The sequence below is a fragment of the Podospora pseudoanserina genome, chromosome 2 (genome assembly GCF_035222485.1).
Source record: "Podospora pseudoanserina strain CBS 124.78 chromosome 2, whole genome shotgun sequence".
NCBI lineage: Eukaryota > Fungi > Ascomycota > Sordariomycetes > Sordariales > Podosporaceae > Podospora > Podospora pseudoanserina.
In genome coordinates this window covers 3,328,846-3,350,204 of record NC_085921.1, presented here as the reverse complement: position 1 = coordinate 3,350,204, position 21,359 = coordinate 3,328,846, and the positions used below count along the sequence as shown (strand labels likewise).

The 21,359-nt window shown below is 53.1% G+C and overlaps 8 protein-coding genes across 8 annotated transcripts; 3 read left to right on the top strand and 5 right to left on the bottom strand.

The window, feature by feature from the left end:
* Positions 1 to 510, bottom strand: QC764_0040290 (uncharacterized protein; the record flags this gene model as incomplete). The annotated part of the gene is made up of 1 exon (XM_062940283.1): positions 1 to 510. The coding sequence occupies one exon, from the start codon at positions 508 to 510 to the stop codon at positions 1 to 3; it is 510 nt and encodes a 169-aa protein (XP_062803447.1).
* Positions 511 to 2,188: 1,678 nt separating this feature from the next.
* QC764_208780 (uncharacterized protein) lies at positions 2,189 to 4,608 on the top strand (the record flags this gene model as incomplete). The annotated part of the gene is made up of 3 exons (XM_062944587.1): positions 2,189 to 3,235; positions 3,296 to 3,460; positions 3,516 to 4,608. The coding sequence occupies exons 1-3, from the start codon at positions 2,976 to 2,978 to the stop codon at positions 4,606 to 4,608; spliced, it is 1,518 nt and encodes a 505-aa protein (XP_062803446.1). The 5' UTR covers positions 2,189 to 2,975.
* Positions 4,609 to 5,061: 453 nt separating this feature from the next.
* QC764_209000 (uncharacterized protein) lies at positions 5,062 to 7,129 on the top strand (the record flags this gene model as incomplete). The annotated part of the gene is made up of 4 exons (XM_062944606.1): positions 5,062 to 5,225; positions 5,275 to 6,048; positions 6,108 to 6,720; positions 6,886 to 7,129. 4 exons carry the CDS (start codon positions 5,062 to 5,064, stop codon positions 6,949 to 6,951), a joined length of 1,617 nt encoding a protein of 538 aa, XP_062803445.1. The 3' UTR covers positions 6,952 to 7,129.
* On the bottom strand, positions 6,108 to 8,176 carry QC764_208790 (uncharacterized protein; the record flags this gene model as incomplete). Its single annotated transcript, XM_062944588.1, has 2 exons — positions 6,108 to 7,444; positions 7,541 to 8,176. The coding sequence occupies 2 exons, from the start codon at positions 8,174 to 8,176 to the stop codon at positions 7,232 to 7,234; spliced, it is 849 nt and encodes a 282-aa protein (XP_062803444.1). The 3' UTR covers positions 6,108 to 7,231.
* A 504-nt stretch (positions 8,177 to 8,680) lies between these two features.
* QC764_208800 (uncharacterized protein) lies at positions 8,681 to 9,377 on the bottom strand (the record flags this gene model as incomplete). Its single annotated transcript, XM_062944589.1, has 2 exons — positions 9,070 to 9,377; positions 8,681 to 9,008 (listed from the first exon to the last, which is right to left on the bottom strand). The coding sequence occupies exons 1-2, from the start codon at positions 9,216 to 9,218 to the stop codon at positions 8,681 to 8,683; spliced, it is 477 nt and encodes a 158-aa protein (XP_062803443.1). The 5' UTR covers positions 9,219 to 9,377.
* An 83-nt stretch (positions 9,378 to 9,460) lies between these two features.
* Positions 9,461 to 12,683, bottom strand: QC764_208810 (uncharacterized protein). Its single transcript, XM_062944590.1, has 3 exons — positions 11,967 to 12,683; positions 10,539 to 11,900; positions 9,461 to 10,484 (listed from the first exon to the last, which is right to left on the bottom strand). The coding sequence occupies exons 1-3, from the start codon at positions 12,091 to 12,093 to the stop codon at positions 10,054 to 10,056; spliced, it is 1,920 nt and encodes a 639-aa protein (XP_062803442.1). The 5' UTR covers positions 12,094 to 12,683; the 3' UTR covers positions 9,461 to 10,053.
* A 477-nt stretch (positions 12,684 to 13,160) lies between these two features.
* On the top strand, positions 13,161 to 21,311 carry SYG1 (Xenotropic and polytropic retrovirus receptor 1; the record flags this gene model as incomplete). Its single annotated transcript, XM_062944592.1, has 5 exons — positions 13,161 to 17,765; positions 17,826 to 17,860; positions 18,086 to 19,905; positions 19,957 to 20,046; positions 20,103 to 21,311. Exons 1-5 carry the CDS (start codon positions 17,761 to 17,763, stop codon positions 21,309 to 21,311), a joined length of 3,159 nt encoding a protein of 1,052 aa, XP_062803440.1. The 5' UTR covers positions 13,161 to 17,760.
* Positions 13,456 to 14,607, bottom strand: QC764_208820 (uncharacterized protein; the record flags this gene model as incomplete). Its single annotated transcript, XM_062944591.1, has 1 exon — positions 13,456 to 14,607. The coding sequence occupies one exon, from the start codon at positions 14,605 to 14,607 to the stop codon at positions 13,456 to 13,458; it is 1,152 nt and encodes a 383-aa protein (XP_062803441.1).
* Positions 21,312 to 21,359: the final 48 nt, after the last annotated feature.

Sequence of the window (21,359 nt, the reverse complement as noted above, 5' to 3'; positions counted from 1 at the left end):
TTACCTACCTATACTGTCGAACTCGTCTGTTTCGCTTCCCGTCTTCTTGCTGACTATCGCACAAGGTGGCACTCTGTACAGGCAGAAATATGCACCATCCTTATGGGCATCCCCTGCCTTTTGCGGGATTTGTACCCCCAACTCATCAATCACTGTGCTGAGCTTGAACACGTACGTGTTTTCGAGGCAAGATGTGTCGATGGTGAGGATGCTCCAGTCATCATTACTGCGGCTTCCTCGTCTCCATTTCTTGAGTTTATGCCCCCAATTGGTTGCATGGTCTTTGCTTGAAAAGAAAGAGATGAATTGAGTGCGGCCTTCGAAATACCAGTCAAATTGGTTGTAGACAGCTTTGCTGAATTTGTCCTGGCCTGATGTCCTCCCAAATAGTGTCGTGGTGTCCCTAGCTTCGAGACCTTCGGATGTGTCATATTGTGTTTGGGTCGTCTTTCCCTGTATTCGGTAGAGGTAGGAAGGAAGTTCTTTGTGTGAACAGTGGACGGAATCCATTGTTGGTAGGTGCACTTCCAGGGTTCGGGGACTGGAACTCGGTGTCTGGGTAACTGTTGTAGTTGTTGTTGTTGTCAGGGAAGAAAATTCATCAGAGCCTAATTAGCCTGACTTGGGCTTTATCGAGACGGAATATCACATGATGACAACGGTAGTACATATGCAGTATGTATAAAAGAAGTTGTGTAACAGTCAAAGGTATATCTCTGACTGGTGAATCGGAAGCCATCGGGTTCACCGCAGAACAACCCGTTCGAAAAGGACCGAAAGGTGGCTCATCATGACTGGAGGCATCGCATTGAAGAGGGAAGAGGCAAATCGGATTGGGCAAAATGTTATTGCTATTCAATGTGTCTTCGCTACCTATGTTGTCTCTCTGCTACCTAAAGTGTCCATGATTCGACATACGTTGAGGAGTTGTGTAACGGTAAGGCGGGCCTCAAGTACCGGTTAATGAATGGCTTGAGATGTCCCAAGAGCTGAACAGAGAACCAATAGATATGCTCCAGCTCAGGTCGAGCTCATCATGCAACACTTCCCCCTCAGAGCAATGTACCAGGTGGCCCAAGACATGTTGTCAATGCGCCCTTGGCGTCTATGAGCACGAGATTAACATCCATGGCAAACGCAGGAGAGTTACAACTTGCCTTAGGTCGAAAAAGAGGTCAGTGTGCAAATGCTCTCATTGGCGCGCATCGTACTGACAACAGGCCTTGGTAGTACAACCTAACACCACTTTTATGTCTTTACGGGCAGCAAAACAGCCAACTTTACGATACGATACTTTAACCCGTCCCGGTTAACACTTCGATATCCTTAGGGGTAGAGACCATCGGGCCCCCTTCTGAGTGGACGGTGAAATTACTAGACAATATCCTATTTTGAGAAGCTTAAGGGGAAGCCCTCTATTATTTTATTACTACTTAAATATTTTCTATAGTTACCACACTATGGATGGTATTACCGCTCTAGATCTCCGGCATAACCTGGTACTTACATACTAAGAAACCTACGAATAACCATCTATACGTTTTAGCGCTTCCGGCAGTATACTAATATCTAAGTTTATATAATGTTAAAATGTTTCTTTAGGTTTATTTTCTCGATAGCGGTGCTAATGCGATTGGCAGGTAGTGGTTTTTTGAGCCCTTATAAAAGGGGTTCGCTACGTTTAATCGATAGTAAGGCTACGAGATCGAACAAACGTTTTAGTAAATCCCCGGATTTCTGTGACGAACCCCTATCCAGAACCTCTGAAAGGGATACTGGTTGAAGGCACTTCTGAAAAATCCTGGTTCGGTACAGCTAAACAGTATACAATAAATGGCTTGTCTCAATCACAACAGTCTAGATACCAACGATTGTGACTTGTATTGCATACTGCGGAACTGTCTATCTACACCAGCCAGTTCCTCCGTATATATAGACCTTAGGACCTTAAGGTGCTCGCCCTGCTACGGCCCCGATCACCCTTAGCACATTGCATCCTGCGATGTGCTCGTGGTGCTATGCCTCCGATCATCCTTAGCATCTTGCATCCTGCAGAGTGCTCGTGGGTCTTGGCGCCATAGCACTTCGTCCAACCCTGATTGGCTGTTTCCTGACTTCCTTAATGATTGGCTGGGGACGTCCTGCGCCCCACATGTGGCGCGGCCTGCTGTTGGGTTAACTGTGACATATCGCCAGATCAGTACTCAGGTGGGTGACCACTGGGGAATCCCTGGTGTTGTATGTTTTTTCTTTCTTTTTTTTGTCCCCACTTGACCCCATCACCAGATCTTGGCAATATACGCACTCTAAACCCCAACCCTGGTACACACACGCACACACCCCGTCACTTCAACATCAGATCAAAGTAACCAACCATACAAGCAACAAAAGAAGTACCATTACATTGGGCTTTTTGTTGGAAACCTGAGCTTTTATGTCTAGCCATGGCAAGCAACAAGAGTTCATCTGATATCTCCATCAAAAATGGCGGGAGCCGTCCAGATCTCGAGGTCGCATCGCAGCCGTTTTTTTGTCGCCACTTCCCGACAGATACCGATGCTACCCTTCGGCACTTTCATCACCACGCCAAAATATTCTACAAGCCGAGTCCTTCAATTCGATCGTCAAACCAGTCCCACAGCAGAATAGCCCATGTCTCATTCTCCATTCTGCCCGATCACGATGACTCAGTCTCAAAACACCCCGGGCCAAGCTATCAAAGTGGGGGTGGGGTCTTGGACCTTCACTCCTGCACCTCAAAGAGACGAAGCTCTAAGCCAAACAGATCTGGGCTCGGCAGAGGAAGAGAGGTTTTTTCTTTCTTTTTTTCAGCTTAATACCTGTCCGTGCAGTGTAGGGTTGACTCATTTTCTGGGTTGACTTTATATCTTGGTTTTATATTGTCTTTTTTTTGTTGTTTCATCCCAAGTTTGACGGTTCATCCAAGATTTCCGTCTTATCAACGAGCAGTCGAGATGGCCACCACGGACGACAGGCTGGAGGAAAAACCACCATACGGTGTTGATGTTGATACCGAGAAGAACACGACAGCAGTCACCACCAACGATGGCCCTGTTGCTGCTTGGACTCGGATCCGTGATCTTGCTCACAAGGCCATTGTCTTTGGGCGAGTTGAGTTGAGAGGTGTGGCGCCGATTCCTGTCAAGGAGAGGACGGTGGATAGGACGATCAATATTTTCACGTTGTGGTGGTCTATGAATGCTAATATCTTGCCGTGAGTACCCTTTGCCATTTGACATAATAACAAGAAACTGACAAGAGAACGAACAAACAGTATCGCCTTTGGCATGATCGGACCTGCCTCTGGGCTCAGTCTCAGAGACAGCTCCCTTGTCATCTTGTTCTTCGTCCTGTTGACCACCCTCCTGCCGGCCTACCTCGCAACCTTGGGACCAAAAACCGGCATGAGACAAATGATCCAAGCCAGATACAGCTTCGGGTGAGCTACCCGCCTGTCCCTCCGCAATAACAAAATACTTACACCCTAACCCCAGCCGCTACATCGTCTCCATCCCCGTCTTCCTCAACCTGGCCACCATGACCGGCTTCTGCATCATCATCGCCGTCATCGGTGGCCAATGCCTCTCCGCCGTAGCCGACGGCAACCTCTCCGTCACAGTCGGCATAGTCATCATCTCCCTCGTCACCCTCGTCATCTCCTTCTGCGGCTACAAGTGGCTCCACATCTACGAGCGCTACGCCTGGATTCCGGCCTTTATCGCCATCATCGTCGCCGCCGGCTGTGGAGGAAGGGACCTCGCCAACCAGGTCCCTGCCGAACCGGCCAAAGCGTCCGCTGTTCTGTCTTATGGCATGATCATGGCTTCGTACATGGTCCCGTGGGCGTGCCTCGCATCCGATTTCACCACTTACCTCAAGCCCGACACGTCTTCTGTCAAGATCTTTTGCTACTCTTACTTTGGCCTGGCGACCCCAACGATTCTGCTAATGACGTTGGGCGCGGCTGTCGGTGGTGCGATCCCGAACAACCCCACCTGGCAGGACAAGTACAACGAGACGCTTGTCGGCGGCATCCTGGACGCTATGCTCGCTCCGGCGGGCGGGTTCGGGAAGTTCCTCGTTGTTGTCCTTGCTTTTACCCTGCTTGGGAACCTGGCGGCGACGTCGTACAGCATCACGCTCAACTTCCAGATGTTGGTGCCGGTGCTGTTCAAGGTGCCCAGGTATATGTTTAGTATTGTGCTCGTGGCGATCATGATACCTGTTAGCATCGCGGCGGCGGACGATTTCTTTCTGAACATGGAGAATTTTCTTGCGTTGATTGGGTACTGGAGTTCGGCGTTTTTAGGGGTGGTGCTGGTGGAGCATTTTGTGTATAGGAAGGGGGATTGTGGAAGGTATGATCCTGAGGCGTGGAACGATGCGGGTTTGCTACCTTGGGGGGTGGCGGCGCTGGGGAGTGTGGCGTTGAGCTTTGCGGTTGTGGTGCCGAGTATGGCGCAGGTGTGGTGGACGGGGCCGATTGCGAGGACGACGGGGGATATTGGGTTTGAGTTGGCTTTTGTCGTGTCGGGGTTGTTGTATGTGCCTTTGAGGTGGGTGGAGAGGAGGCATTTGGGGAGGTGATGGGATGATGGTGTGATTGATGGGGGAAGGGGGAAGGGGGGAAAAGAACAAATGGATACGAGAACATGAAGAGAAAAGGGGATAATGTCTTCAACGATACCCATAATTGAGAATTAGATCGCTTCAACCAAACATTTACAAGATCAAACAGGGAGAGGACATGGATTTGCATTTCCGGCTCATGGCAACCGACTCCTAGAAGCGAACAATGGATGATAACAGAGACTTTAGGTCGGAACGGGACCTTTCCCTTTGATCGATATGCAATGTTACACCCACACAGTCGCAACTCCCGGCGGACAAGAGCTCCTCATTTGCGGGTGCTACCCGGGATGCGCCAGCCCGCGATCGTCTCTCGAACCCTGCCCGCGGATAAAGTGTGGGCTGCATGTGGGCAATATCACACAGCATATCTCATAAGACGGGCCTTCCCCGCTCTTCACCTCTTCTTCAATGACACCAACGTTATCTCGTTGGAAAGGTGGAAGCAGGATGGTTTGGTCACAGCTATGGACAACCGTGGTGACGTGCGTGCTGCTGGTATCACCGGTGAGTTCTCAACAGACGGGAAATAACCCAGATTGGCCGAGATGGTGCGGGAAGGTGTATGAAGCTGGGTAATTTCTCTCCTCACATCTTATCAGGGATAATTGTTAACACCAACAGGTATCCCAACTTCGACCCAGGCGGACAGACAGTCGAACCCCCTCCCCATCCCTGCGGCTGCCCTCTCCTCCACGTCCAGTTCCAGCCCCGATACAGCCTCTACGTTTCCACCGAAACAACCGGTGAATTCGTCGTCAACGCTGCCTTCTCCCCGTACCACGGCACCATCTGGCCGCCTACCAACTCCACGACCCGGTGGGCCGGCAGGCTCGTCTTCTCCATCAACTCAGCCGAGACCGACGCCCCTTTGGTTCAAGCAACTGTTCCAGTCAACACAACAGGCAACCGCTTCCCGTTCAACCTTTCCCATCTCGGCCCCCCCAGACTTGAGCCCTACCCGGTCGTTCTCTACGGCGCCCCGGAGTCAGGTCAGCCAAGTTGGACGGCAACAGCCAACGTCTCGTATTTGCCGGATAAAACAAACGGGAGCATCACCCGGATCGACAGCTGGAAAGGCGGGCTTTGGGTGAAGAACGCCGCTTCGAACAATACCTTTGAGCCGTACCTACCGTATGGGTTCTACGCTTCGCACGACAACTTCCTACGAGAAAACGACACCAAGCTGATCGATGCGTACCGAGACTTGGGGCTGACGGGGATGGTGCCCCTGGCCAGTTGGGCCGAGATTCCGGAGGTGTTGAGTCACATGGACGGAATTGATCTGAAATACATGTACAACCTCCGCTATGGGTACAAGAACCTGAGCTATGTCGAGGAGAACGTTCTCCGGGCGAGGGCCAAGGAGGGGCTTTTTGCGTACTGGACCGCGGATGAGTATGCACCCAACCCCCCTTTCGAAAAACCCCCATCGTTTCTATGCTTACAGCACGAAGACCGGACGGCTGGCAAGACCCCTTCCACCTCCCCGTCGCCGCCCGATCCAGGATCCGGGAGCTGGACCCGTACCACCCCAGCGTCATCACCCTAAACTGCCAAAACTACCACTTCGCCCAGTACAGCTCCGGCGCCGACATCCTCATGTCAGACGTCTACCCCATCGGCATAAACGCCACCTTCTCCAAATGGAACACCGCCTGCAACCTCACCCACGGCGACTGCGGCTGCGACAACTGCCTCGGCATCGTCCAGGACGTCCCCTCCCGCCTCGACACTTTGGGCCAGCACGAACGCTGGCTCGGCCTCTGGCCCAAGACAAAATTCCACAACCCCCAAAGTTTCCACGGGCAGGATTACTGGCTGAGGGACCCCACCGTGGGGGAGGAGCACGCGATGAATGTTTTGGCTTTTAACCATGGTGCCAAGGGGATCATAAGCTGGCTTTGGCCGACGAGCACTGTCCTTGCGGAGGCGCATGGGCAGTTGGCTAAGGTTGTGACGGGGGGGATGGTGAGGGGGTTTGTTGTGGGGGGTGATCAAGTCGAGGGGCCGAGGGGGGTGGGAACGAGGGTGAGGGGGAATGAGAGGGTTGAGGTCGTCGACGCGGCGGTGTGGGTTGATGGAGACAAGAAGAAGGGGTTGGTTGGGGTGGTGAATGGGGGGTATGCGGATTTGGAAGGGAGGGTGGAGGTGGATTTGGGGGGGACGAATGTGACGACGGTGGAGGGGGTTTTGTGGGGGGATGTGAAGGGGTGGAAGGTGGAAGGGGAGAAGTTGGTGGTTGACGAGGGACTGCCGGCGTTGGCAACGAGTCTTGTTCTGGTCGCTCTCAGGGGCTGATGGCTTGTCGATCGGATGGGGATGCAACCCTTGATCGAGATTGTTCTTCTGCCGATCTCCAGCTGTTGTTTTCACACCCATCAAACCCAAGATGTCACCAGCTCAGTTCCCACAACATAGCCAGTGGAGCTGTTGAAGGAAAGAAAACCGTGGGTATCATTAGCTCATACATATCCCTATCCACCTGATCGACCAAGTAACCATCGTACACCCCAACTCTGCCATTACCCTGTTCTGTTGTCCCAACTTCCTCACCCCCAAATCAAGAACTCCCACCCCTTCAAAACCTCGTCGGAATAAACTTCTGCGCATCCTCCCTCTGCTGCTCCGCACTCTGTGGAAAAGCCGCAATGCCCGCCACAATGCCCGCCGCCATAAAACACAGCGAAATCACCGACCAGATAACCCCCCAACACTGACTCGAGCCCCCATACCTCTTTGCAAACACACTCGCGTCCGAACTATTAACCTTTCTCAGGATCAAATCATCGCACTATTATCCTTTGTCAGCAACACCCCCCATCCCAAACCCAGCTTGTATGTGTGTGTGTGTGTGTGTGTGTGTGTGTGTGTTTGGTATGAGACTTACAATATCCCAAACACTATACAAACTGCTCATAACCCCAATAAACAACACCACAAACCTCAACGCCTCCGCCCCCCTAATAAACCAACACCCCACCAATAACCCAACCGCCGCCACCACCGTCCCGACCGTGAGCCAATCCCTCCTCCCCCACCAAACCGTCATCAAAAACGCCACCCCGATAACAATGCTCGCAACCTTGCTCGCATTGATGTTGAAGCCCGCAAACGTGAGCAACGCCCCGATGAGCGAACTCCCGAGGTACCCGGCCGGTAGAGTTAATCCTGACCTCCCACCCTGCATGTGCGTCACCCCCCCCTCTCTGGGGTCAAGGGATATGGACTTGACCTTCCCGCCGGTGAGCACACAAGTGATTGCGTGCCCGAACTCGTGAAAGGCGATGACGAGCATCTTGAAGGGCCAGAGGATCCACCGGATGTAGGGCACGTTCCAGAGGATGGCGATGCCGACTACGTAGGCGGCGATGACGCCGAGGGTGACTTTTTGGGCGTCGGTTACGGCGAGGGCGCGTTTGGAGATAACTGAGTGGTCTCGGGGGAGGAGGTGGGGTGTGAGGGTGAGGGCGGTTGCGCGGCCGAGGGTTGCCCAGGTTGGTGGTGGTGGGCTTGTGGGAGCCATCGTGGTGGTGGTGGTGGTGTTTACTTCTAATTAAATACCGGTGTTGTAGATGGCGGGGCAAGTAAACAGTCGCGAAAAACGAATGTCGTCGCCGAGATAGCGTCGTCGGGAGGGGAAGGGGGAAAAAAAAAACAGAAATGAAGAAAAAGAGAACAACAACAAGAAAATAGAGTTGAGAATCTGGTGTTTCAAGTTCCCTCTTAACACCAAATGCTGCTGCGCCCTGCCCTGCTTGCGCGTTCGCCCGTCTGATCTGGCATCTGATCCCGAGCTTCTGGTTGGCTATTGGCCCTGGGAATTCCAGGCGGCGGCTTGGTCAGTGCTGAGTGGGGCCACCCCTCCAATCGTTATTTTTAGTGAGAGGCGAGACGCGCTAAGCCCTGGGGTTGATGGAAAACTGCCGGGACCCTTGATCTTTGTGGGGCACCACTCTTTCCTCAATCTTCACCACTTTTCAATTTTCTACCACATGAAATCCTCCAGGTACTGTAGAATATAGAAAGCTCACTCCTTCTTCAAAGCATCGTGCCCCCAATTCTTCAAACTCTTATAACTCCTCCCCTCTGCATCCTTCTTCGCCTCCCCCTCCTGCGCCAAATGCCGTTTGCAATAAGCCACCACTTTTCTCATATGAGGTATATCCCCCTCCTCATACCCCTGCGGATCCCTCTCCGGGTTTTTGCTCAACATCTCAACAATATGTCTCCCGCTTTCGTGTCCTATGCTCTCCCCCGACCCATCATCTTTTGCCCAGCCGGAGGACGTGGAGGCAGAGGTTGTCAGCCAGTCTTCCAGTTCCGGGGCTGTCATGTTGACTAGTTCGTTGAATTCTCTGTTCACATCTGTCGTCAATGCATGTTGGCATAGGTAACAAGGCTGGTGATGGTGCATACTGGATGACGGTGGAAGTGTCTTTGACCATTTTGACTGTAGATATCGTGAACTTGGAGGTGCGGATGTGGATTGGAGCTGTGTTATGGAATGCAATATGAGTAGATAGCAAGTTGAGGCGAGGTCCCCACACTCCCTTTATCAAAGCCATCACATCACCTCACTACACTAAACCAAGACACCAACGTCATTGACATGCCCGCCATTCATCATACATCATTGTTCACATTCTCTCACCACCCTCTTCAATGACCTCACACAGCTACATCAAAAACACTCATTTCTGGGATCAACCTAAACTAATACCTCAGGCTACCAGCCCTCACCTCAAGAAATCAAAGAAAAAAACAGCCGATACCCTCGCTATCTACCCTTCCCCCCCCATGATACCTAGTTTCGCTGTGAAAAACAGAAGAAAAGAGGGCATATTAAACGCCAAACCATTAACCCCCAACCCCAATTTTGTCCCCCCCCCCTTCCCTATGCGCCGCCTCTATTGAACATAATACAGTAGCTATGAGAGCCCCCAGATCTTGAACCTCTCAGACAACAACAAGAGAGAAAATTTCACCCCATCCTCAAGCCTCTTAAATCCCCATCCCTCCTTTCATCTTGTCCAGTCATCTTCAATCTGTCAAAAGGGCCAACTCCCTGTTATGTCGCGGTAACAATAATGAAGGAACCGACAGATCAGACTAGACAACCCCTCGTCCCCTTTAATCTTCCGTTGAAAAATGAATGCAGATGCAAACCTGATTTTGACCCACTTCTCAAGGTCAAAATGTGGTTCTTTTCGCCCTGTGACCGTGATGATAGTCCCTCCAGAATACAACGCCCCAAGTGACTATGAAGAATGCAGAATATCCTCCCTAAAACGCCAAAAACACCCCCCCTGTTATGCGATATCGACCTGACCCAACCCAAACTCCATGTGCGTCTGATGCGTGTACCGCCGAGATGGAAAAGATGCTTGAGACTAAAGTCTACTACTCCCCCTTCACCTTGTGCTCCCTACCAACCCTGACAATCAACTCAGAATAGGCGTTCTGGATCTGTTTCTTACTGCAATTGGCATTGTTGTCCATAAAGAGCTCAATCACTCCCACCTTGCTCAGCGTGGGTCTCTCTCTGACCAGAGCCTTGAGCTTCTCCTGCAGATCGGGGGGCAGTGGCTGGTCAGATTTCTTCTTGCGCGTTCCAGCATTAAGAGCCTGGAACGCATCTGTGGGCGCGGTACAAGAGGCCTGTGTAGCAGACTGCTTTTTAGTCTTTGGACTCGAATTCGAACCGGATGACGATTTTGTCGCCTTCGCAGCTGCACTCGACTTCTGGTTGCCTGTCTCAGATTTGGCCGGCTTAGAGGTCTCCCAGTAGGCGGCGGAGAAGGGGTCGACGCTGTGGTGATGTTCAAGTTTGTCTAGCAGCTGGTTAGCAAGGCTCGGCGTGATCGGGGAAATGTGTGGTTGCTTACCAAGAATAAACTCCATCCTCAACTTGTACATCTTCGGCTCAGATGTGCCACGCTTGCGGTTTTCCCAGCACAGTCCGCTGCTCTCAGGCTCCATCCCCCCAGAAAACACCATCCGTGAGGGTCCCACGTCATTCTCATCGTCGAGGAAATCCGCCATGTCCTCATCCTCGTCTTCATCATCTTCATCATCCAGGGACTCAATGTCTTCGCCATCCTCTTCCTGCCACTCAGCCTCAGAATCGTAGTCATAGGCCAGAGGGAGGATGTCTGTCCGGATTGGGCGCCTAGCGAGCTTCTTGAGAGCACCAAGACCATTGGGGTAGTCGCTGATGGTCCCAATATAGGGCGGCCGCACATCCTCGGAGAACTTGATGGAGATGACTGGAACCTGATTCAGGAGCTCCTGCAGGTGGTTAGCTTGCTGAGAAGTCCGAGACTCAGATGATGAGACTTCAGCCATGATCTTCTTGACGCTTGGGAAAGTGCGACCACGTTTGACCTTGAACGGAAGTTCAAGAACCTCCATGGCATTGAAGCGAGAGGAAGGGGTGTGCGTCCGAGTGCCGTTGATGTACTCGTCAAGAATCTTAGTCTGCACCTCCCGAGTCTCCTCATCCATCTGGACTGGCGCTGGCGCCAGCTTGACATGCTCCTTGAGATAGAAGTCCTTGAACATTCGTTGATAAGCAGACTGTCCGCTGGCCTGAGTCTTGGTGGGTGTCTCTGTCGAGGTCGTCGCCTCACCGCTCTGAGATTTGACGGCTGGCTGGTCCTTCTTGGATGTGCTGGACTTCAAGCCGAACATGCTGGTAAGAGTCGCTTGGCTGCGAGCCTTCTTGGCCGCCTCCTCCTCCTTCTCCCGCTTCTTCCTCTCCTTCTCCTCCTTCTCCTGCTTCTTCTTGGCTAGCTCATCTTCCTTCTCCCGCTTCTTTGCCTCCTTCTCCGCCTGCTTCTGGCGTTTCAGTTCCTCAGCCTTGGCAGCTTCCTCAGCCTTCTTCTGCTTGGCAGCTTCCCTCTCCGCCTTCTTGGCCTCCTCCTCCGCCCTCTTGGCCGCCTTCTCTTCGGCACTCAGAACGGTACGCTTCCTCTTTTCGACGGTTTTCTGCGTGGGATCGGTGCTAGCAGTGGACGGCCCATCGGCTGGCGCCTTGGTCAGGATGACTGGTGGGGGGCGGGAGGGCGTATCAGGAGCTGTTGTCTCCCGGTCGGGCGGGCTGCTCCCAGATGCTGTCAAGCCGGGAGGTATGAGCGGGGGCGAGCTCGGAGGAGAGTCGAGATCGTCATCGTTGGCCACCGAATCATCATTGGTGGTCTTGGGTGATTTGATCTTCTTCTTCGCGGGGCTGTCGTTATCGTTCTCCTCTATTGAAAGGTCATTCGTTAACACCCAGCATCGATATGTTGCTGCTACATCAAGCCAACACGTACTGTCACTTCCGGTGCAAGGCTTTGGTTTGGGTCCCTCCGACTCCAAAAAGTCCTTCAGAGTCCTCTTCTTGTTCGCAGACGCGGTCGGCTTGGGATCCTTGCTCGGGTCCTGGGTGGTGGACTTCATTTTATCGGTAATGCTGGACTCCAATGCCTTCGAATGGCTTTCTCTCTCTCTCTCGATCAGTAGGCGGTTCGGGATCGCCCGGTCGGTCCAAGATGCTAATTACAGTAGAATGGTACGTAGTCGAATAGGTAAGAAGAAAGAAAGAGGGGTGAACAGTGCAAGGTTCAAATCATGGCCAGCGGTGAAGAATGCCGGGTATACGCTCGATGTTGAACTGATCAGTGGGAGAAAAGATGTCGAAAATGATTTCTCTAGAAGCCCGACCGCGAGTTGCAAGTTCAGATACAAATCGGGAGGTGGAGATGTGGTTGTTGAGAGGTTGAACTGAGCAAGCACTTGCGGGCCAATGATTGGCAAATTGCTTGAAGGCCCTGGATTAGCCTGGGCAGAAACGCGTTCGGTCGCGCGTCCTTAATCAAGAGAGCGTGTTGGTAACGCGTCAAATTAGCGTAAGTTAAGTGTGTACTACCCCTACCCCTAGAGTGGCTTGGGCTGTGGCTGGACTTGAGTGTGCGGGAGCGGGTAGTGTGGCTGGTATCTTGGTCTGGGGTACTTGGGTGACTGGGAAAGCAGCAGACTGTGGAGGCGAGAATTGGAGGAGGTTGAAGTTGAAGCCTGTCACTGAATATATATCTCTCTACGTCGTGATCACTTGACTTTGAGCGAATTCACCTTCCCATTGTCTTTATTGACAAAGTACTGTACGCCTCTTCAACAATACAAAGTTCGGGGCATCTCGATGTTTTTCCTTTGGTGGTGAGGCCAGCTGCTCTCAAAAGTTCGGCTATTGTAGATGGAACTGAGGGTCTTGGGCAGGCGCCAAAGTCACGTATAATACCCCGTGGTATAGGATCGACTTCCAAGGAACTCATCACGACCAAAATCCGGAATAATAGCCGCCAACCCCTCTGGCAAGGTTTTTTAGCTATTGCTCAGAAGGGGAACCGTTGCTCTGGTATATTCTGTCGTCATCGATTGATCTCCATAGCACCGATTAGCAGCCTACAACGTCACATGAAGAGGGGAAGTGTACACAAAAGGTTAGGTATCCAAAAGAAATTCTTGATCCGGTGAAAATTTTGCTGAGGACCGAGTCCTGCTTTTTCTGGCCCTGGATTTGCTCCAAACCAAACTGTATACTATGCCACATGCCATGACCAGCATAAACAACAGACAGCGAGTGGCGGGTATGTTATGTTGAAACCAGAAGAAACTCATACTGAATCCATTGCGCTAACTATGCTTTGAGCGACGGCCCATGAACGATCGTTGCCCTTGAAAAAAGAGGGGTATTGGTGCGAAGCAAAAGTGAAAAAGAAACAAACGCCAAACACCCATCCACATTAACCCTCCATAGCATTTTCAATCAGGGTTGGCAATATACAAGCGGCCAGTCGTGAGAGTCATTGTTCTCTCGTCCACACTTCCTCGTCTCTTGAGCTCGTCTGGTGTTCTCAAACTTTTTTCGCGGGTCAACGAGGCATTTCTCGCACTGTTGTTGGCCACCTGTGCACTGTTTGCCTGGAGGTCAGGCACAGTGTCCAGTCGCTCACCGCTGCTACCGCTGGCGAAGCTCTTTGCTTTCCCATAAGCCTCCTCGCTGGCGAATTGTTGCTCGCCCTGCGTGTCCTCTACCAGTGATCCTGACCGTTCGGGGGTTCCGTGCGGGCTCCACCGAGTTCCTCCACCTTGTGTAACCTGACCGAGGCCTCCGGACGAGCGATACGGTGGTGCTGTTTTCCTGCTGCTGGTCGTGCTGCTCCTGCTGGAACTACCTTGCCGGCGGTGATTGGATCTCTGAATGGTGGCTTCATCTTCGCTTTCCTCGCCCTCCACCTCCGTAGCACTAAGACGTAAAGGAACACCGCCGACGACGTTGAAGTTGCTTCCTGGGGAGTATCCGATAACGGTGGGTTTTCCGTGGTGTCTGATCTTTGCTGCAACCTTTCCGCCGGCAGAGCTGAGCCCGGTCGAGGTCCGACCGGCACTCACGGGTCCGAGCGAAGGGCTGTTGTTGGTTCCGACCACCTCGGAGTTAGCCCGCACCTTGGCCATGCGTTGCTGGGCGAGAAGCCTGGCATCTTCCTGCTGAGCGCGGTCGCACCATACCGTAGCTTTTTGCTTTCGAAGGAGGGCCACATAGCCTCCTGGCTGCTGGGGAGAACCGGGTGCCCCGCCGGAACGGCTCGAGGTCGATCTCCTGATGTCCATGGAAGGGGAGTTTCTGTAAGGGGCACCGCCGCTGGAATTGGTGCTGAACGTATTTACACTGGGAGACCGGCGCTGATGCTGCACATGAGGTTGAGCCAGATGTGTTTGCGGGTAGTAATTGTTTGGAGGGGCGGCCGGCGATTGAAAGTGGGCGGGAAAAATGTTCGACGAGGTTGTGCGGGTCCTGGAATGGGAATAGGCAATGGCGCTCATCGCCGGATCCATGGGAGGGGCTCGCCGGCGAGCATATTCAGTTTCAAGCATTGTTCCGGCCGGTCGCGCATGCGACGCCTGAACAAGCATGCGCGCAAGGGCGAGTAGCTGAGAGCGTCGTCGAGGTCGAGAGGGGCGATCGGTGCGGATATAAATGGCGTCGTTATCTCCAGGGAAACGGCAAGACTCGAATTGGTGGGTGTCGTAGGACTTTTAGCTTTCAAAATTGGTTGTTGTGACGGCCACGCCGAGGTTCACCAAGGGCGATTGGGCGGCCGCCGCTGAGAGAGTGGTGCTGCTAAGATGATAGCAACGGCGGATGGCAATACTGATTGGCGCTTGTCTAGTGAAGCTTGAAGCTTTCCCGAGGTCGCGGAGCAGGTCGGGACCGAAGATCAACGAGGTGAGGAGGAGGACTGGAGATGTTTGTGTCGTGGAAATGGATGATGGGGGGGGGAAGCGGGACGGGCGTGGTTCAAAAAGGTTGAGTTGAGTGACTTTGGAGCGGCCGAGACTTGGCGCTCCCACGTTGCATGCCCTGCGGAGACTGGGCAAGTGGTTCCTTGTCCGATGATGTTATGGTGTGGAGATGATCCGAGTGCCCGCGGCTGCGCTGCTCCGACTGACAAGGGCGGCCTGACAAGCTCCGGCAAAGCTTCCCTGCTGTTTGCTCACCACACTGATAAGAGATCCCCTTCCTTGATTCTTTGTCTTCCTCGAGATGATGCCGTCTTTCCTCGTCTCTCGTCGTCCTGTTTTTCTGTCCTTAATATCCAGCCTTTATTGAAGGATGAGCCGGACCACCATCCCACGTCCTGAAATCACGCCAAAGGGAGATTGCAATTGTGGAAATCGCAAGGGCCGCCGAAAATGACAAAACGCCGAGACCTGGCCCTGGGCTAGGACCAAAAGTGGGCTTTGTGCCTCCCAGCACAGCTGAACAAGGCTTGAAAGGAAAAAAATGAGGGAAAATGGTACTCTGAACCGGCATCTATCTTGCAGCGAGGAAGCACATACCGTCTACGGTGAACACCTCAGTGGCTTGCTTCCTCAACATCCCTCTGCAGCTGTCTATCAAAGAAGTTGCCGTTTTGGGTGTTGATATTGATGTTTGCTTCTCAGCTGGGCTTGAAGAACAGGTCTTGATGGTGGGGTTGATTGGCGGGGTGGGGTGGTCCACTGTTTGATGCGCTGCAGCCTGACTTCTTCTATCAACATCGAGATCTTTCACTCATCATCATGGTGGTGGGAGAAGGAAGCATTCATGTTTTTGTCGTCGAAAAGCAAGACAATTGCTGCAGAGTTGGCACACAATAGGCACACTGTCTCAGACTGCCGGCCACAGATGAGGGGGTATTTATGGCGTACTCACGAAACAACGTCAGAAACACTACTGGAGAGGCACAGATGCACAGATTGCAACGTCGATATTACGGAACCAACATCACACACAATTACCATACATACATATGCCAACTGTAGATTTCATCACAGCGCCCAAACCCCACAAATTCCAATCGACGAAACGTTTCTTTCAGTGGCCGGGTGCATGAAGGAATTCACCACCTCCGCGGCCGGACCGGGCGACCATGTTGACTGCTGTCGCTCACGGAAGAAGAGGCTGAGCTTCCGTGCTATACCGCATACTTGTTGTCTTCAGAGTGATTGGTCGCCGCGATCTCGCTCTCCTATTTGGGACATAGGAAGACCATATGCAATGCGAGCAGCGGCTTGCACCACAGCGGCCCGGCCGCTTTCTTTGGCCTCTTCGCCATGCCGGCTTCCCAAAGGGGAACACTGTTGCTGCACGGCAGATACCTCGCCAGCTGACGGAAACACACATTGCGAAGAATCGGAGAAATTAGAGCGTGCCACGCACGAGGCAAGGCGTCTAGCGCATCCCACGATGCTGTGTATCAGCAGAATGCCTTTCTTTTGATGGAAAACGAGCACTGCCTACTGGACAAGCATAAGAGCTCCCCTCATCTATGATCAGGTAAATGTTTGTATCGCTACTACAAAAACTGACCAATGAGATGGCTTTCCAGGCCCATGATTGTTGCATGCAAGCGAAGGACAGTGGTCTGTGCCCAGGGCATGCCGATGGCGGGGCTGTCCCTCCGTGGGAAACGGCCTTCTCATCCGATCGCGTAGGACCGGGGCGATCCCGGCGCGGGAGGGGAGCTTTAAACATGGGACGTTGGTGTCCTCGTACCATTTCTTCCGTCGTCCGTTCGTTCTCGTGCCATTGAAAAGAAATCGGCGCGATATCGTATCCGCGCGGGCATATCCGGGCCAAGATTGTCGTGGTTAGCTAGTCTAGTGTAGTAGCACTCGTTCCTGCGGGAGCATCCTAACACAACAGCTACGAGCTCAGCCATGGCCTTCTTATATCTTTGCCCTCTACGCGGGAGCAGACTGGCTGTCGGGAACAGGCTTGTGAGAACCTGCGGGGTACCTAGCCAGGACCAGCCTTCCGGGCCTCGGTGCTTGTAAGGGGTTTACCAAAAAGAGGTCGGCTGAGGGTTCGGGATGCCGGATATCCCCCAACCCAGTGTCTTGAATATCGATAGCTCGACAGGAATAGCTAAGACAATGGTTGGACTTGCCCCATGAATGGTGGTTCGCCGCTTCCGAGTCAGCTCCGGTTCTCAGGAACTGGATAAGCCGGCACCGCAATTCGAGCTCGTCAAACGACAGAATGCGATATCTTGTCGGCTGTGAGGTCAGATGAGGGTTCGACCAGATCCTATTTCCCCTCACTTCAAGTTATATCACACATGTCGTGACGTCGCGGAACGGCAAGGAGAGCATGTCAGTGGTTAGGAGTGGGTAGGGTAGCCCTGCCGGTGGGTCCGTCGCTCCCGGGGGTCTGTTTTCTCTAGGCTTGGCTTCAGGTACCGTACCGCAAGCGCACACCGCCGAGGCCGCAGTGGAAAAGATGAAAGAAAAACTGGGAAGGGACGTGATTGTTAGTAAAGAGCCTTGGGCGCGGTTGAGTGAGCTCTTCTCCATCTTCCCAAAAACTTGGAACTTGCACCCTCTTTGATCCAACGCCCGATGTCATTCAATCTTTCTCTATCTCTGGGCGCATAACGGGAACCACCCCGTCCATACCGTACGCTTGTTCCACTTCTAGGTATCCTCACCTACCGATTACCTTACCTACCTACTTTTTCTTAATCCTGCGTGTTGATCTCCGTCCTGATCCCGCGACCCGCACGCTATGGTTGGCTTGACGTCATGAAGTAAGGAAAAACACCGCGATCAAATGGCGACGGCATCCCGGTACTGACAGCATGGCCAAGGTTCGCAAAAGAGCTTGAGCAGGACGCTGTTCCAGGTATGTACAAGATTCTTCAATTCCTGGGAGGTCGGCATGAGGTGCAATTGGACCAGCGAAGCGCGGCACATGCCGACCGAGACACACGTTGCTGGGTGATCGTCACGGAGCGGGACCCCCAGCGGCCCTGGACCAAACAACACACGACGGACAACGCATTGTGGGGATATATCGCACATGGTAGAAACAACTAAGCATTGTACTAATGCCGTGAGTGCCATGCAGAATGGCGCGTCAAGTATCTCAATTACAAGCAGGGCAAGAAGCACGTCAAGGCAGTCATCCGAGCCATCAACCGTGCAGCCGTCACGCCAACGCTGGCCAGGCGCGCAGAGGCCGATCAGCACCACTACAAGACACCCTCTACCTACTTCAACATCGGCCACAACTTCACACCACCACCTCCGAAAGCGAACGATGATGGACTGCTTGGTGGAGAGCCGGATGAGACAGGAAAGGCCAAGGCGGTCAAGGTGGTAGCAACTCCACGGGACGATGAGCGATCAGGTCTGGCGAGGTCCCCAGGCAGTGAGGTTCAGTATGGCAGCTTTGGTCCGGTGCCATCTCGCTCGAGCTATCGGCATGACTTTGAGCTCCCTGCGCCGGCGATGAGAGTTCCATCCAGGACCAGTGAACACGGTGCCCCTTCTTCACCTCCCTTGAACCGACTCGCGTTGCACAGAAGCGCCTCCATGGTAGCTACGGTTCCGAGTGGCTATCAGACCCCCTCCAAGGTCAATCTGGGTGCAGATGGTACGCCTCGCCAACGCATGTCTCGGCTCTTCACGACCGGATCGACACACACGCGGAATGCGTCCAACAGATTGACTGGCGGGAACAAGATGGAAATCGGGATGCAAAATCTAGATTCCGTCCGATCTGCGGAACGTGACTTCTTCGCCTTTCTCGACAGCGAACTGGCCAAGATTGAGTCGTTTTACAAGGAGAAGGAGGATCAGGCGACCGAGCGGTTGATGGCACTGCGAGCACAGCTGCACGAAATGCGCAACAGGAGAACGGCCGAGATCACGGAAGCGAGGAAGAAGCGCGAGACAGGCCGGAATCGGAGTCCCAGTGATGACGACGCCGGTGAGCAGCAGGGCAAGGACGGCAGTCGTGATTGGATCGCCCCCTTGAAGGGCAAGTTTTTTCAACCGGGACCCAATTCGAAAGCCCTCCAGAAGATGACACGAACACCGGTCATGCACCCTCAAAACGTCGACGAAGGGCGGGACTACGTCCGGAGACCACCTGGAGACGACGTTCCCTACCGAAGCGCGAAGCGGAAGCTCAAAGTGGCATTGCAAGAGTTCTACCGCGGCCTGGAGTTGCTCAAGTCCTACGCGCTGCTCAACCGGACTGCCTTTCGCAAACTCAACAAGAAGTATGACAAGGCGGTTAAGGCCCGCCCGTCATACCGATACATGAATGAGAAAGTGAACAAGTCCTGGTTTGTCAACAGCGACATTCTCGATGGACATATTCGGACTGTGGAGGATCTCTATGCCCGCTACTTTGAGCGTGGAAACCACAAGATCGCGGCTGGAAAGCTTCGAAATTTGAACAAGCGCGCCGGGGACTCCTCTGACAGCGCGTTCCGCAGCGGCATCACAATTGGACTCGGAGGTGTCTTTGCAGTTCAGGGGTTGATCTATGGAGCAGAGCTTTTGTTCAGCGAGGATGATGACCTCCGAACACAAACTGCATATCTGATGCAGCTGTACGGAGGGTATTTCCTCGTGCTTTTCCTCTTCATCCTGTTCACTCTCGACTGCCGCATGTGGACCAAGAACAAGGTCAACTATCCCTTCATCTTTGAGTTTGACCAACGGAACTTTTTGGACTGGAAGCAGGTGGCCGAGTTTCCTAGCTTCTTCTTTGCGCTCCTCGGCGTTTTCATGTGGCTCAACTTTTCGAGGTTGGGTGACTGGGAGGAGATGTACTTGTACTACCCGGTCGTTTTGATTTGCATTACCCTGGGCATCCTGTTTTTTCCGGCACCTATTCTTCACCACAAGGCCAGGAGGTGGTTCTTGTACTCGCATGTATGTTCCACTCACTTTTTGTTTCTGGATGGCGAGCTGACTTGACCCTAGTATCGGCTTCTCCTTTCAGGTTTATACCCAGTCGAGTTTCGTGATTTCTTTCTGGGCGATATCTGGTGTTCGTTAACCTATGCCACCTGTGTAAGTTGCTACCATAACCGTGCACGGCTGGATGGAATACTGACCCTCGGGTTCAGAATATCGAACTGTTCTTTTGCCTCTACGCCAACTCCTGGTACGACCCAGAGCAATGCAACTCGTCTCATTCCCGCCTCATGGGCTTCTTCGGCGCCCTGCCACCAATCTGGCGTGCCCTCCAGTGCATCAGGCGTTACTACGACACCAAAAACGTCTTTCCTCATCTGGTCAACTGCGGGAAATACACCATGACGATCCTTACCGCCGTGTTCCTGAGTCTTTACCGCATCGAAAACAGCCAAGCCAACTTGAGTCTCTTCATCACCTTTGGCACGGTCAACGCGATCTACTGCTCCATCTGGGATCTGTTTATGGATTTCTCACTCCTCCAAGCCGGCGCTCGGCAAAAGCTGCTCCGGAACATTACCGCCTTGCGTCCAGTCAGCATATACTACATCATCATGACCTTGGATCCTATCCTCCGCTTCTCCTGGATCTTTTACGCCATCTTCACCCACGACAGCCAGCACTCGACGATTGTTTCGTTTCTTGTCGCCTTTGCGGAGGTTTTCAGAAGGGGTATCTGGACCTTGCTCCGTGTGGAGAATGAGCACTGCGCCAACGTAGCGCAGTACAAAGCCTCCCGTGACACGCCCCTACCTTATCATTTGAATACCTCTACTTCCAGCGTGGAGGATACAACGCCCCCCGCCCAGCAGCAACAACAACCACCAGCGGGTCTGTTAGGTCCAGCTGCCATCAACCCTGCCACTCCGGGGGTTGATCAACAAGATCAGATCCGCCCGTTGGGCCAGCATCACAGAAAACCATCTACTATTCCCCCTCGCACACCGGCATCTCAGGTCCTCCATCGGACTCCTACCAATGTGGGAGGTGGTACTCCACAGAGCATTGCAGTTAGTGACACCCCCGCAGAGGAAAGCGGTCCGGCGGCGGCGTTTAGGAGACGGTATACAGACACTATTGGGAAGAAGTCGATTTTGCAGGCCATGGCGGAGGCGCACAAGCAGGACTTTGAGAAGAAGAGGTTGCCATTGGGGTCGGAGCTGTCGTCCACGGCCAGACGGGGCAGCGCGAGACCTGATGAGGGGGATGATGAGGAGATTAAAAGTGAAGAAGAGGAGGAGGAAGATGACGACGAGGATGACGAGACGGGGAGTGTGGAGGAGGAGAGGATGAGGGTCAGGGAGGCGGAGGGGTTGGTGAATAGGGCCAGGGGGGTTAATGCGGGGAGTGAGAGTGATTAGTTATGTGTGAGTGATACCTGTCCAGGGGGGTTGCATGACACTTATGTT

What these genes read in the sequence shown, in the direction of transcription:
- QC764_208810 (XM_062944590.1), bottom strand. Translation starts at nt 12,093, where the DNA reads ATGAAGTCCACCACCCAGGACCCGAGCAAGGATCCCAAGCCGACCGCG. An exon ending in GCCTTGCACCGGAAGTGACA is followed by an intron (nt 11,901 to 11,966) that starts GTACGTGTTGGC and finishes ACCTTTCAATAG; the next exon opens with AGGAGAACGATAACGACAGC. An exon ending in GAGGATGGAGTTTATTCTTG is followed by an intron (nt 10,485 to 10,538) that starts GTAAGCAACCAC and finishes ACCAGCTGCTAG; the next exon opens with ACAAACTTGAACATCACCAC.